The sequence below is a fragment of the Monomorium pharaonis genome, unplaced genomic scaffold (assembly GCF_013373865.1).
Source record: "Monomorium pharaonis isolate MP-MQ-018 unplaced genomic scaffold, ASM1337386v2 scaffold_14, whole genome shotgun sequence".
Taxonomy (NCBI): domain Eukaryota; kingdom Metazoa; phylum Arthropoda; class Insecta; order Hymenoptera; family Formicidae; genus Monomorium; species Monomorium pharaonis.
In genome coordinates, this window is record NW_023415406.1 from 55,255 (window position 1) to 69,808 (window position 14,554).

Genomic DNA, 14,554 nt, shown 5'->3' on the forward strand with positions numbered 1-14,554 from the left:
AACCGTAATATAATAAAACAATTTAGTAAATGGGATTTTAACGAAAAAAAATTCGAGAAATGATTATTCTTGTTCAAAAAAGTTTTTTTTTTATTGAACAGTGTAATTACAGATTGGAGATCTGTATTCACCAATAAATCATAATTTTCTTATATCTTTAGACACCAGGTGGTATGCCACAATTTGCTAGAGGCCGCAACGCTCAGGGAAAAACTACTCTATATGACATGGAGGTCGATTCTGGACAGAAGCACGTATTAACTGCCTGTCAAGATAGGAATATTCGAGTCTACAATGTTACCACGGGTAAACACAGCAAGACTTTCAAAGGTTCCGTTAGTGATGATGGTTCACTGATTAAAGTAGTCTTAGGTGAGATAACTGACTTTACATCACATTACATATTGCTACTCTATTATACATAATACTGAAGACTCTTTTAATCTTTAAATAGAGACCAATGAGATTTCTAAAGAGAGATTTTGACTCATATAAAAAGGAGTTTTCTAAATAATTATATATTTTTACTATGTTAATTATAATTAAACTTAAACTTTTTATTTTTTATATATTTTTAAATCTTTGGGTAATGGTGTTTTGACTTATTATTGACGTGTTTACTATCTACATCACTAAACAAATTTTAAATTTATAATGAAATTGTTCAACATATCTACGTGCTGCTATTGTTAAAGTTTTTTATTGTTACTTCTTTATTACTTTTATATCACATAAATTTCTAGATTTTCGTTGCATTTATGAGTATTTAATAAATAATAATATATTAATAGTAATAAGGTGAATAATAATAAGTTTAATAATAAATAAACAGTAAAAATAAACAATAATAAAAGTACTATAAATATATAATAATATCAGTTTGCAAATACTAAATAAAAATACTAACAAGGAAACCTTGCAAACCTGAAAATTCTGATTTTAATGAAACTTGACATAAATGTAGAGGAGTTAAATACATGAATTTAGACATTTTTAGTTGGAACCTAAAAACGGTTTGAAGGGGTGAAACTACCCTTTAAAGGTAAAGACATTTTTGTCTTTTTTTGATATATCTTGTAAACTAAATAATATATTACAAAGTTTTTTATACAAATTTTATAAAAATTTTACAATATAAAAATACCTATATTTAACTATGCTATTCATTTTCTGAAAAACATTTTTATTTTACAATTTCACTTTTTATATCCCCTTTATGCTGATTATTTGCATAAAAACTCCAATTTTAGTGAAACTTGGCATAAATGTAGAAGGGGTAAATACATGAATTTAGAAATTTTTTGTTGGAGCTCAAAAACAATTTGAAGGGGTGAAATCATCCTACAAGGATAGGGACTTTTTGCCTTTTTCTTCACATATCTCGTGAACTAAATAATATCATTTGTAAACTAAATAATAATCAAAATGTTTTTTTATACAAAATTTTTACAATATAAATACTTTATTTAACTAGGCTGTTTATTTTTCTAAAAAAATTTTTTTATTAAACTTACGTACGTATGGTTCTTATATATTAAGTAAGGCGGTCGAATTTTTAATAAGTATTTAAACTGAAACGTAATAGTGCAAGAAAGTTGTTATGTTTTAAGACAATTAAAAAAAATTTTTTTTTTAAATATCTTTAGATCGCGCATGATGTTCAAAGTTTGAAATATTTGACCAAATTTGAACTTTTTATGAAACGTAGCTGACAATGGTCAAATTGCAGTTAAATTTGATTTGTGACATTATAATGAACTTACCAAACGAAAAATCTGTCATGATCCAGATAGTTACCTCCAAAGTGCTGGAGATGGACGGTCGATTTTCTGTACAAATGGTGGAAATCGTGAAATCACTACATAGTGGAGGTGCGATACAAAATAAGAGAAGCATATAAATTGGAAAGTATTAGCCCACTTTTTGTCCGTTTGCACATAATTTAGTTTAGTAGAAAAGACTCAGAACTCACCACGTGAAGGTGGTTGCATTTTGAGTTCTATCCACACCCTTCCTAATTAACCAACCATACTTTGGAAAATTGCTTCTGTGATTGAAAATACACTGAACTGCGACTTACTTTTAAATTTAGACATTTAAGAGCGAAAAAGCAGAGTTGCTGCAATAAAGCTGTGCCTTTTTTTCTGGTTTCCACACTTTAGATGCCGCCTCTGTGACTAATTTTACAATGCGTTTAACCACCTAACAGACCATGTTATATTGCAAAAGTGATATAAAAAAAACTAACGGTACCAGTCGATAGATTACATTTGAAACAGGTTTTCTAGATAGTTAAATTTTGGAATTCTTTGAATTCTGTACCTGACTTGGGCCTGAATGTATTTAGTCATTTTAACATAAACATTGAAATATCTCGAAAGCAATGCATTTTTGAAAAAAATATTTCAAATGAAAGTTGAGAGTTAGAAAGTCATCAGAGCCATTAGAATAACTTAAATTTTAGGTTTATTTTAGGCCCAGGTTGATTTTTTCAATGGCAACACCTATGTTTTATTGTAGATTCATATTTTATAGAAAACATTCTTTTTAAAAATACATTGCTTTCGAGATATCTTGGTGTTTATGTTAAAATGGCTAAATACGTTCCGACCAAAGTCAGGTACAGAATTTATAGGATCTCAAGATTTACACCATCTAGAATACCTATTTCAAACGTGATCTTTCGACTGATAACGTTAAGTTTTTGTATTATTTTTGCAATATAAAATGGTCTCTTGTCAGGTAGTTAAACGCAGTGTAAAATTAATCAGAGGTGGCATCTAAGGTATGAGGATAAAAAAAGGAAGAGTTTCATTAGAGCGACTCTGCTTTCTCGGTCTCAAATGCCCAAATTTGAAAATAAGTCACAATCCAGTGTATTTTTAAGCACATCACAGAAGCGATTTTTTATGTCCAAAGTGTGGTTTATTGGTTGAGAAAGGCATGGATGGAACTCAAAATGCAACCATCTTCACGTGGTGAGTTCTTAGTCTTTTTCACTAAACTATATTATGTGCGAACGGACAAAGAGCTGCACAGCACTAATAAACGAGAAGATAAAATATGAGGGATGAGTAGAAAAAATGTGAGAGTGGAAGGCTAATACTTTCCGATTCGTCTGCTTCTCTTATTTTGTATCGTACCTCCACCATTACTAATCAATTTATCCATAAAAATTATTTCACAGCCTTATGTAGCTACAGTTTATTAGTACATTCAGAATAAAAATACGTTATATTTTACAGTGTTGTAATTCTAGATTACGGCGGGTCGAATTTTCAAAAAGTGTTTAAATCGAAACGTAATAGTGCGAAAACACTGTAGTGTTTTCACGATTTCCATCATTTGTATACAAAACCGATCTTCCATTCTCTACACTTTGGAGGAAATTATTTTGACCATAATAGATACTCCATTTAGTAGGCTCATTACAATGTCACAAATTGAATTTGATTGCAATACGACCATTTTTGACTATGTTTTATAATTCATTTTCATAAATAGCTCAAATTTAATCAAATTTTTCAATGGATGGGTGGGTGGGTATGGATGTGGTGTGTGTGTGTGTGTGTGTGTGTGTGTGTGTGTGTGTTGTGTGGTGTGTGTGTGTGTGCGTGTGTGCGTGCGTGTGTGTGTGTGTGTGTGTGTGTGTGTGTGTGTGTGTGTGTGTGTGTGTGTGTGTGTGTGTGTGTGTGTGTGTGTGTAATACACACACGTACATACTCGGTCAATGATTCATCTCTCTCTAGATCTAGTGAATTACTTTATTTTCTTCTACAAGAATCACATATATGTGGGTTATACTTTATAGCTATAGTGTTTCTTGCTTCTTCTTGGCCACTGCATTAGACTAAGGATCAAGGATTAAAATTTTATTTTTATATTTTCTCAATTCTTGGAAGTTTTATTTAAGTTGCGGAAGCCCAAGGAACTCTCTTCGAGTGACAAAAATGATACTACACTTTGCTGTTAGGTAAATCTATTGAGCTCACTATACATATCGAGAGATAATTTGTTGCTGTGGGTGGTTTTCTTTTATGAACCTTTTGGTGTAAATTTTCTCACGAGGAGAAGCGCCGCGCCATCGCCTAGCAGCGATCTCGCAAACTACTCGCGGCTGCTGCAGAATAATGATATATATAAATAGAAGATCTCATAACAATATTCTCAGTATATTATGTACGGTATATATATTTACAGTACGGTAATCAAAATAAAGAAATTATTTCGTCATTTTTGGTGACGTTACATTTTTTGACGCTAAAAATAAACATTAAAAGCTATTTAGATTGCATAAGTAAATTCTAAGAATGTATGAGAAATAATATATTAATTTAGATATAACAGGTCCGTTCTAATAATATAAATAATGATATATTATAGAAGATATTATGAGAATATTCTCAGTACATATACGGTACGTATGTTCACAGTATGAGTACAGGATATTCTAATGATATCATGTTCTATGTGGGATATGTTAGTTTTATAGTATTAATATTTTTATAAATACTACATATATGAGAAGTCAAACTTATGGAAAATTTTTTAATTAAAAAAAATTTTTTTTAATGAACAGCATAACATTTACGTCTATTTAACATGAACAGTTAAATAGACGTATTTATACTGTAAAATTTTTGTATGAAATATTTTTTGATGGTATAAATAATCATACTAGAAAAGTCATAGATTTTTTCTACAAAAAATGGTGATAGTACCCCATCTGGATCCCACAGAAAAAATTCAAAAAAATTTTGACAATTTTTTTAAGCCATATTTTTATGAAAAAAGCTTTGTAATTTTTTTATAACATTGTGGAATTAAAATCCATAACATATTTTTTTTTAATCAAAATCGGTTTAGTCGTTTCCGAGAAAAAAATTTTTTTATATTTTTTCCCCATAACTTCCATAAAAAATATTTTTCAGATATAATACTTGAAGAAATTTAATCTTACATCAATGCCAACTTTTTATAAAAATCTCAATCAAATCCGTGCGGGGGCAGCACACACCTGCTTATTCTGCTTTGCCCTTTCTAAATTCATGTATTTAACCCCTCTACATATATGCCAAGTTTCATTAAAATTAGAATTTTCGGGTTTGCGAGGTTTCCTTGTAAGTATATTTTATATATAACTTTTTTATTATGTGCTTTTTATTTTTTGCAATTCTCTGAATATAATAAATATAAATATTACATGTTTCCGAAGTACTTTAAATTTATTAAGAATACAGAAATTTAACTGTATTATATTTAAAGAATTACGATTAGCAGTATTAAAAAAAAAATTATTTTAATAATAAAAAATAATTGACACAAAATGTTATTTTAAGAGATGGTTACTGTAGTGATACAAAAATCAATACATAATACTTTATATTAAAGTGGAAAGTAAATATATTTACAATTTAAATTTTTTATATCAATGAATTTTTAAATCGCCTGACGGTCTACATCGTTTTATATCGATCTACATCGTATAATAACAGTTACAGTTTTTTGGGGAAGCTAGGAAGGGGGGATTGTAAGATGCGCTTGAGCATCGAAATTTAGCTTATTGTTAGTTACTGTGTCTTATGTCTGACGAATCCTGTCGACGCGCAGTTTAAAATAAAGCTAAGAAAATTAAAATTGAAAAGAATTATATCTATCACCAAGATCCGATGTAGACTGTTAGGCAATTTAAAAATACATTGATATGTTTAATATATTACGGTTGAAATAATGTACTAATATTTAAATTTTTACATGAAAATATATTGTCACGATTTTTCCTCGCCGAAGAGCCGAGATAAAAAACAAATAGCCCAAAAAGAGCCGGAATGTTTGTTACTTTGCGCGAGAATTTTCTTCTGCACACTGTCTTAACGGGTTAGGCGCCAAATGTGTGTGACGACATGTCGATTCATGAGAATCACGAAGAGTAGGCTCGATCCGCGCGCGAATATTGACCAGCTCGTCCTACCAACGGTAGAAGGGCAGGGTCGACGACAAGGGTACGCGATATCGTGGTAAATGACAAAGGGACGAAAGAAACTTGACTACATTTTTCTTAACGAGTAACAGAGATTTATTCAAAGTAACTCAGGTAAAGAAATAATAAGGTGAACGCACGAAACATAATAATAATAATCGAATAATGCGTGACTCCGAAATCGAGGCGACGCAATAGATTAGGTGAGCTTGAGACGTACCGATAATCCCAGCATCGATAGATTGCGAACATACACTCCACGAGGGGGTCCACCGTAGAACGGCCACGTACGTGTACCACAATAATCTATTAAATGATAAATAAGCATAAAAGATGTATTTAATGATTACAAATTGTATTAAAAATCCGCCGGATGCGTTTCGACTACGTTTTGCGTCATTCTCAATGACCTTGAATGTTGTAGTGGAAATACAGTATAAGTTTTATACCATAAGAGATGATGAAGTCATCACGATAAAATGATATGTTAATAAGCCGAGCTATCGATATTTGTGATTTCTTCTGGAGTTTCCAAGGTCCGATTGTGCATTTTGATTAGTTCACCAAATGAATTAAAACTCTAACTTGATGAATTATAGTTGCTAGTTCTGAGAGTCAAGAAAGAAAAAAGAAGAATTGTTTAACTCACTGGGTGCTCACAGATTTGAGATGCTTTTACAGATGGTTTTCTCTGTGAGTTTGATTGTCAGACATATTTGTGAAAGTATGCAGTAAATTAGCTATTTCTTATAATATAATCACAAATTTTTAGAATTGAAAAACGTTATGTTGTAGTGATCAATTGTTTTAAAGAATACAAATGATTGTTGTGTTGTCGTCAATGCAAATAGATGGGACGATAACAAAGAGTGAGAGTTTGTGTATGTATGTGTGTGTGTGTATGCGTGCGTGCGTGCGTGCGTGCGTGCGTGCGTGCGTGCGTGCAAGAGAGTGTGCTAGTGTTATATGTCGCTAATCATAAATATGTAGGCATGGTCAAGAAACTTGGTGTCAGTTTGCAAGTTTATAATGCATATATGTGTTTTTATGCGTAATATCTCAGATGTTAATCTTTCTGTAAATGTTTCTTTCTCGCGTTCATGTTCACAACAATTTTTGTCTCATGCACAATAAAAAAGGCTGGTTCATTGTTCCTTTTGTTGAAACATATTTCTAATGGCTTCAGGGTGTAATATTTGGGACCGTACAATGCACGCGAATAAGAGAACAGTCAGTTTCTGAGTAGTATATTTTATTTGTTGCAACACACGCAGTACGTTAGCGGCCATTGATTATAATAAAGAAGAAGGGAGTATAAACTACCGGATTTAGTTACAAAAGATCACAGCGCCCCCTGTCGGCCACAGCCTTTAATCACCACACAGGGGAATGGCAAAAAAACGTAATATTCAACTCGCTTTTTTGATATGAATAAACTTGACTCACTCATCAAAGTCTACAAGGATCCTCTTCCGCGCCTATCTCACAAAAACGTAGTTTATAAAATTTGCAATGACTGCAAAGCATGTTATGTGGGTCAGATGGGCAAACAATTAAATACAAGGATTAAAGAACATCGCAATCAAATAAAGCAAAAATCTACCCGATGTAATGGTCTGTAATTACTGACCACAGGCTGGAAGAGGGTCATGATTTTGACTGAGATAACGCTGAGATTATGGATATTATAAGAAATCTTTACAAAAGATTAACATCCGAGATGTTACACATAAAAACACAGACATGCACCATAAACCTGCAAACTAGCATCGAATTTCTCGCCCATGCTTACACATCTATAATTAACTATATATAACACCAGCACACTCTTTTACACGCGCGCGCATGCGCGTGCGCGCGCGTGCGCACACACACGCACACACACACACACACACACACACACACACACAAACTCTCACTCTTTGTTATCGTCCCATCTGTTTGTATTGATAACAACACAACGATTATTTGTATTCAGTCTTTAAAATGATTGACATCACTACAGCATAACGTTTTTTAATTCTAAAAAGGGCATAGCGGAATAAGCAGGTGAAATCTGCCTCTGCACTAATCGAGCTCAAATTGATATCATTAGTTAGCACCCTTGAGATGTAAAACTTCCCCAAATATTAGCTACAAAATTGCATTTTTGGGGGAGTTATGGAAGGGGAAAGAAAAATAAAAAAAGTGGTTTTTCTCGAAAATGGTTGGACCGATTTTAATGAAAAAAATATATGTTATAAACATTATTTAGACAAGTTTAAGAAAATTTTAAGTCATTTTTGTGGTTAAAAACAACCCGATAAAAAATTTTTTGAATTTTTTAGGGGGTGATAGTGCTGAGATACCACTTTTATATTTTCACAAAAACATCTCTAGATTTTCTTCTTTTATATTTTTTTTTAATCAATCGGAGTGGTGGAACATGGTTAAAAATAATAATTTACACCGCGCCGCCGTGCCGCACAGTGATGCCAAACGCCTAAATTCTTGGACATGGTTTAAAAAATCTCAAAGACTCGACTGATACGCATACAATTTGGTACATAAAGGTTTTCGAAGTTGCTAATTTTGAATTTGGTATCAAAATTTAAAAAAACAAAATGGCGGATTGAATATAGCGGACAAAAATTCAAAAAGTACATGAATATTGACTTCTATTTGTAAGTTTTTTTAGTAATATTTTAATCAGTCTCATGGAAAATAGTATAATAATTCTAGGCACATATTCTCTAAATTTCCTAGAGTGAAACATTACTCTAAAAGAGTAAAAATTGGACATATCTAAGTTTGAGTGATTTGTCACTCTAATTAGAGTTCGAATGACAAAATATGACGAGATATGTTCGAATGACAAAATATTTGATTTAAAAAAGTACAAGAAGGCTTTTATAAGATTATATTTATTTTTTTACCAAAATATAAAAAAATTTAATTTTTAAATTTGATTTAAAAAAAACGGTAAATGATGCTAAAGAAGAGACAAAGTGGAAATTAAAGTACTCATCTTAAAGAATGAAATTTCACTTGAAACAACTGCAGCCAAGTGCAACTTTAAAAAAAATTCACTTTTAAAAGTGCCCTATTCATGTACGAGTTTGGCTCGCGAGTCCGCCTCGACAAGTTTGATTTGCGAGTGAGATTGTAATGTTTGTCACAACTAAAGCTGCCAGAATTGCCGGGTTGCCCCTCTATTTTCCCTCTATAATGTTACGTGTTATAAGTGCACGGACCCCCAAAGTAGACATATATTTTAATTTATATTAATTTACATAATGTCAATTTTTTAAAAGTTGCACTCGGTTGCAGTTGTTTCAAGTATGTTGCGCCTTGCGGTACAACAAAATATTTTTGCCGTACTTTGCGGTGCGACAAAAGATTTTTTGGGATTTGTTGCTGCCCAAGGAGTTAGGCAGCAGTTACTCGCGTTAGGAGTTACTCGCGGAAAGAGGCGGTTTTGTAGGCAGGGTCCTCAAATCACTCACTCACTGATTTTAATTTAAACTGATATAAGATTTATTTCTGTTGTTGTACACTGGTTGCGGTCGGCGAAGGTGCCGCGTCGTGTTACACAGATTAGATACGGCGCGTGACTCGGAGTTAACGCGTCGTCTCGTTGCTCGCTAGAGACTTGCTAGCGGCTAAGTCCCGACTCTTAATTCACTTGTGCGGGCCGTACGTATCGGCTTGATTACTTTTTACTGATCCCGCTGGCCGCTGTTCGGCAGCGGCTTAAATAATGTCGCGGGTTTAATTGTTAGTGGGGGCATCGGGCCCTCCGCATGACCATATATGGTCATTCCCGCGCGCATCCGGCGCGCGGGAAATATTTGCGAGTTTAGCAACAATTGCCAAAATGCAGGTATGCATTTCCGGTGGCATGATTGTTGCTAAGCTGGCTTCGCTACTTCTTTAAGGTGGCTGGTGCGTTGCCCAGTGCGATGACCGGCCGGCAGCGCACGAGGCATGTGTCACCTGACACCTTGTGATAGCGAGCCTTTCTCGGCGAGCTATCTTAATATTTTATTTCCTTTATTCTATAATATAAATTTATTGGTTGTGAGTGTTTCGCTCACAACAAGTAAAATTTCGTTCTTTAGGATGAGTACTTTAATTTCCACTTTGTCTCTTTTTTAGCATCATTTAGCGTTTTTTTTTAATCAAATTTAAAAATTAAATTTTTTTATATTTTGGTAAAAAAATAAATATAATCTTATAAAAGCCTTCTTGTACTTTTTTAAATCAAATATTTTGTCATTCGAACATATCTCGTCATATTTTGTCATTCGAACTCTAATTAAAGTGACAAATCACTCAAACTTAGATATGTCCAATTTTTACTCTTTTAGAGTAATGTTTCACTCTAGGAAATTCAGAGAATATGTGCCTAGAATTATTATACTATTTTCCATGAGACTGATTAAAATATTACTAAAAAAACTTACAAATAGAAGTCAATATTCATGTACTTTTTGAATTTTTGCCCGCTATATTCAATCCGCCATTTTGTTTTTTTAAATTTTGATACCAAATTCAAAATTAGCAACCCCGAAAACCTTTATGTACCAAATTGTATGCGTATCAGTCGAGTCTTTGAGATTTTTCAAACCATGTCCAAGAATTTAGGCGTTTGGCATCACTGTGTGCCGCGCCGCGCCGGCTGGGCGACCAGGCCGCGGCGCACGGCGGTTGTTGTCATGTTGAACTTACATACTAGTTGCAGTGTTACAATGTTTAGTTGCCAAGAAAAATTATGATATAATAATATAAAATATAATAACACATATAATATTTCCAGGACGTCTGCAGTTAGCCTATAAAACTTATCGTTTCGGCAGTTTATCACGAGGAGATTTCAGTACGTTTTTAAATTTCATATGTTCGGGGTGCTTTTTTAATGTGAGTCCTCTTGCCTCTCACATTATTTATCATTGGTGTGTTTTTTTAAAGTGAGTCCCCTCGCCTCTCACATTATCTATCATCGAGGTGCTTTTTTAATGTGAGTTCCCTTGCCTCTCACATTATCTATTATCGGGGTGCTTTTTTAAAGTGAGTTCCCTCGCCTCTCACATTATTTATCATCGGGGTGCTTTTTTAAAGTGAGTCACCTCGTCTCTCACATTATTTATTATCGGGGTGCTTTTTTAATGTCAGTTTTCTCGCCTCTCACATTATCTATCATCAGGGTGCTTTTTTAATGTGAGTCCACTCGCCAAAAAGATAATGTGAGAGGCGAAGGGACTCACATTAAAAAAACACCTCGATGATAAATAATGTGAGAGGCGAGGGGACTCACTTTTAAAAAAGCACACCAATGATAGATAATGTGAGAGGCGAGGGAACTCGCATTAAAAAAGCACACCGATGATAAATAATGTGAGAGGCAAGGGGACTCACATTAAAAAAGCACCCCTAACATATGGAATTTAAAAACGTACTGCAATCTCCTCGTGATAAATTGCCGAAACGATAAGTTTTATAGGCTAACTGCAGACGTCCTGAAAATATTATATGTGTTATTATATTTTATATTATTATATCATAATTTTTTTTGGCAACTAAACATTGCAACACTGCAACTAGTATGTAAGTTCAACATGACAACAATCGCCGTGCGCCGCGGCGCAGTCGCCCAGCCGGCGCGTCGCGGTCGCCCAGCCGGCGCGTCGCGGCAGAACGACGCGGTGTAAATTATTATTTTTAACCATGTTCCACCACTCCGACTGATTTGAAAAAAATATGTGTTAAAAAAGAAAATCTAGAGATGTTTTTGTGAAAATATAAAAGTGGTATCTCAGCATTATCACCCCCTAAAAAATTCAAAAAATTTTTTATCGGGTTTTTTTTAACCACAAAAATTACTGAAAATTTTCTTAAACTTGTCTAAATAATGTTTATAACATATATTTTTTTCATTAAAATCGGTCCAACCATTTTCGAGAAAAACCACTTTTTTTATTTTTCTTTCCCCCTCCATAATTCTCCCAAAAATGCAATTGTGTAGCTAATTTTTGGGGAAGTTTTACATCTCAAGGGTGCCAACTAATGATATCAATTTGAGCTTGATTAGTACGGGGGCAGATTTCACCTGCTTATTCCGCTATGCCCTTTGTGATTATATTATAAGAAATAGCTAATTTACTGCATACTTTCACAAATATGTCTAACAATCAAACTTAGACGAGGCCATCTGTAAAAGCATCTCGAATCTGAGCATTCGGTGAGTCTAACAATTCTTCTTTTTTCTTTCTTAACTCTCAGAACTAGCAATTATAATTCATGAAGTTATAGTTTTAATCCATTTGGTGAACTAACCAAAATAAACAATCGGACCTTGGGAACTCTGAGAAAATCACAGATGTCGATATACATCATTTTATCGTGACTTTGTTATCGCTTATACTGTATTTCCACAACAACATTCAAGGTCGTTGAGAATGACTCAAAACGTAGTCGAAACGCGTCCGGCGGATTTTTAATGCAATTTGTAATCACTAAATGTAATCGGATTTTTAAATTGTTCTAAAAGCAAGGAATGTATTAAACATCAATCCGTAATATTAATTATCACGCAATTACTGCGTTTGACTGTTATTGCCCCACCACTTAGTTCATCTCTGTGTTTGAATAGTCAAGAGTCCTTTAACTTATCACCTTCGTTTTATAAAAGATGTAGTTTCAGTTCGAGCACCAGAGATGAAAATGAATCTCGCTTCGTATAGAAAGATTTTCATTGGGTTTTCGACTCAACCCACGTGAAATCTATCCCCACTTCCTCTCCTCATCCCAGATGCTTACGACCCAAAATTACATTAATAATTATTCTATTTTTCATGGGTTTTTGAAATACCATGTGAAGCAAGGTACCCCCATCCTGGCTGCTTACAATCCTAAATTAAATTATTAATTGCTCTATTCCACATGAATTCTCAATTTTCCACGCAAAGCGAGATCCACCCTATATCCCCGGTGCTTACGGTTCAAAGATATGTCAATAATTGTTCTGTTTGACATGAATGATTTTTATATGAGTATATCACAAAAACTATACAAGATCCAAATAGTTTATAAGAAAAAATTGATCAATATCCTTCACTTATATGGTATACGTCAAGGTCAAAATCATCAGAGTTGTGTTATCTTTTATGTATATTTACCGAATTAATTTATAGTATTCTAATAACCTTTTGATACTTGTAACTGACATTACATTTTATATTGCATTCTTAGGCATAATGTTGACTGAAAACAATCTTTTAAAATAGAGAAAAATATCACAGAAGCAGTAAAATTTAATAAAAGAATTACTCATAAAAAGTGCTAATATTAAAAGTACTTAAATTATAAAAAAATGTAGAAATATGTACTAAGAATAAAATTTCTAAAGCCGAACTTACACCTTGACAGAAAAGCGGAAAGCAGAAATTGGTTATCTACAATGTAAATGTTGATTGGTTCTGCTTTTCTGTTTTTTACTTTTTTTGCTAAGATATGAATTCACCTTAATAATATAGAAACTTGATTTTCCTGAAATAATTATTAATAATCCTGAAATATAATCCTGAAAGTAATAGATGTTACAAATTACTCTAATAACGCCAAATAATAAAGTACAAAAAATTTATTTGATTTTCAGATGCGTCTGGTATTTATGTAGCTACCTCATGTACAGACAAAACGTTATGTGTGTACGATTATTATAGCAGCGAGTGTATGGCTACTATGGTTGGCCATTCGGAATTGGTGACAGGTTTGCGCTTCAGTCCAGATTGTCGTCATCTTGTGTCCGCAAGTGGCGATGGCTGTGTATTCGTGTGGCGTGTCCCGCATGATATGGTCGTGACTATGCAGGCTCGTTTAGCCCAGCAAGCGATGCGTGCCGGCAAGTCAGTAATTTCTTTTCTTCTATGTTTATAAATAATATTGATATATAAATAATCTTAACTCTATAAAGACACGAACTTTCTAAAGTAAAGGTTGATTTTAAGATCTGCACATTGAAAATAAATGTATATTGACTTATGTTCAAATTTTTTTTAAATATGTGAATTTTTTAAAAAATTTATGGCTTTTATAATATTGAGTACAATCTCTAATGCTAAAATTAATGAATAAAAAATGGTGTGAAATTAATATAGCTAGTTCAAAATAGTGTAATTAATATAATATCAGTTATATTAATTTCAACATTCTGAATTACTTCAGACAATTAATGACACTTTACAACATTTCTGCAATATTGCAGAATAAATATTGTATATTGTATTCTATAATGTGTATGAGTTATCATAGGTTATTACCACTTGGTATGTAACATTACTAAAATATTCTGTATTATTTGGAAATAATACAGAAATATTTCATCAACAATTTAATTGTAACTTTGTATGTGATATATTTTAGAAATATACTTGCATTATGTTTTTTATATTTGTTATTATAAAAGTTTGCTATTATAGCTATTATAGTTTGCTATTTTAACGTTTCTGTAATTTTGCAAAAGAAATATGACAAACAATATTTTAGAAATATTTTTGAGACATTGTGAAAGTAATATTACATTACATTGTTATA

General features: G+C 32.7%; 1 protein-coding gene across 1 annotated transcript in view; it reads left to right on the forward strand.

Moving 5' to 3' along the window:
- The window catches only part of LOC105835984 (mitogen-activated protein kinase-binding protein 1), a gene marked incomplete at its 5' end in the record, with an annotated part of 51,494 nt that extends 37,412 nt beyond the window's left edge, over positions 1–14,082 (forward strand). The window contains 2 exon segments of the mRNA XM_036294240.1: positions 162–372; positions 13,617–14,082. Of these exon segments, the coding sequence (XP_036150133.1) occupies positions 162–372; positions 13,617–13,897 (492 nt within the window).
- Positions 14,083–14,554: the final 472 nt, after the last annotated feature.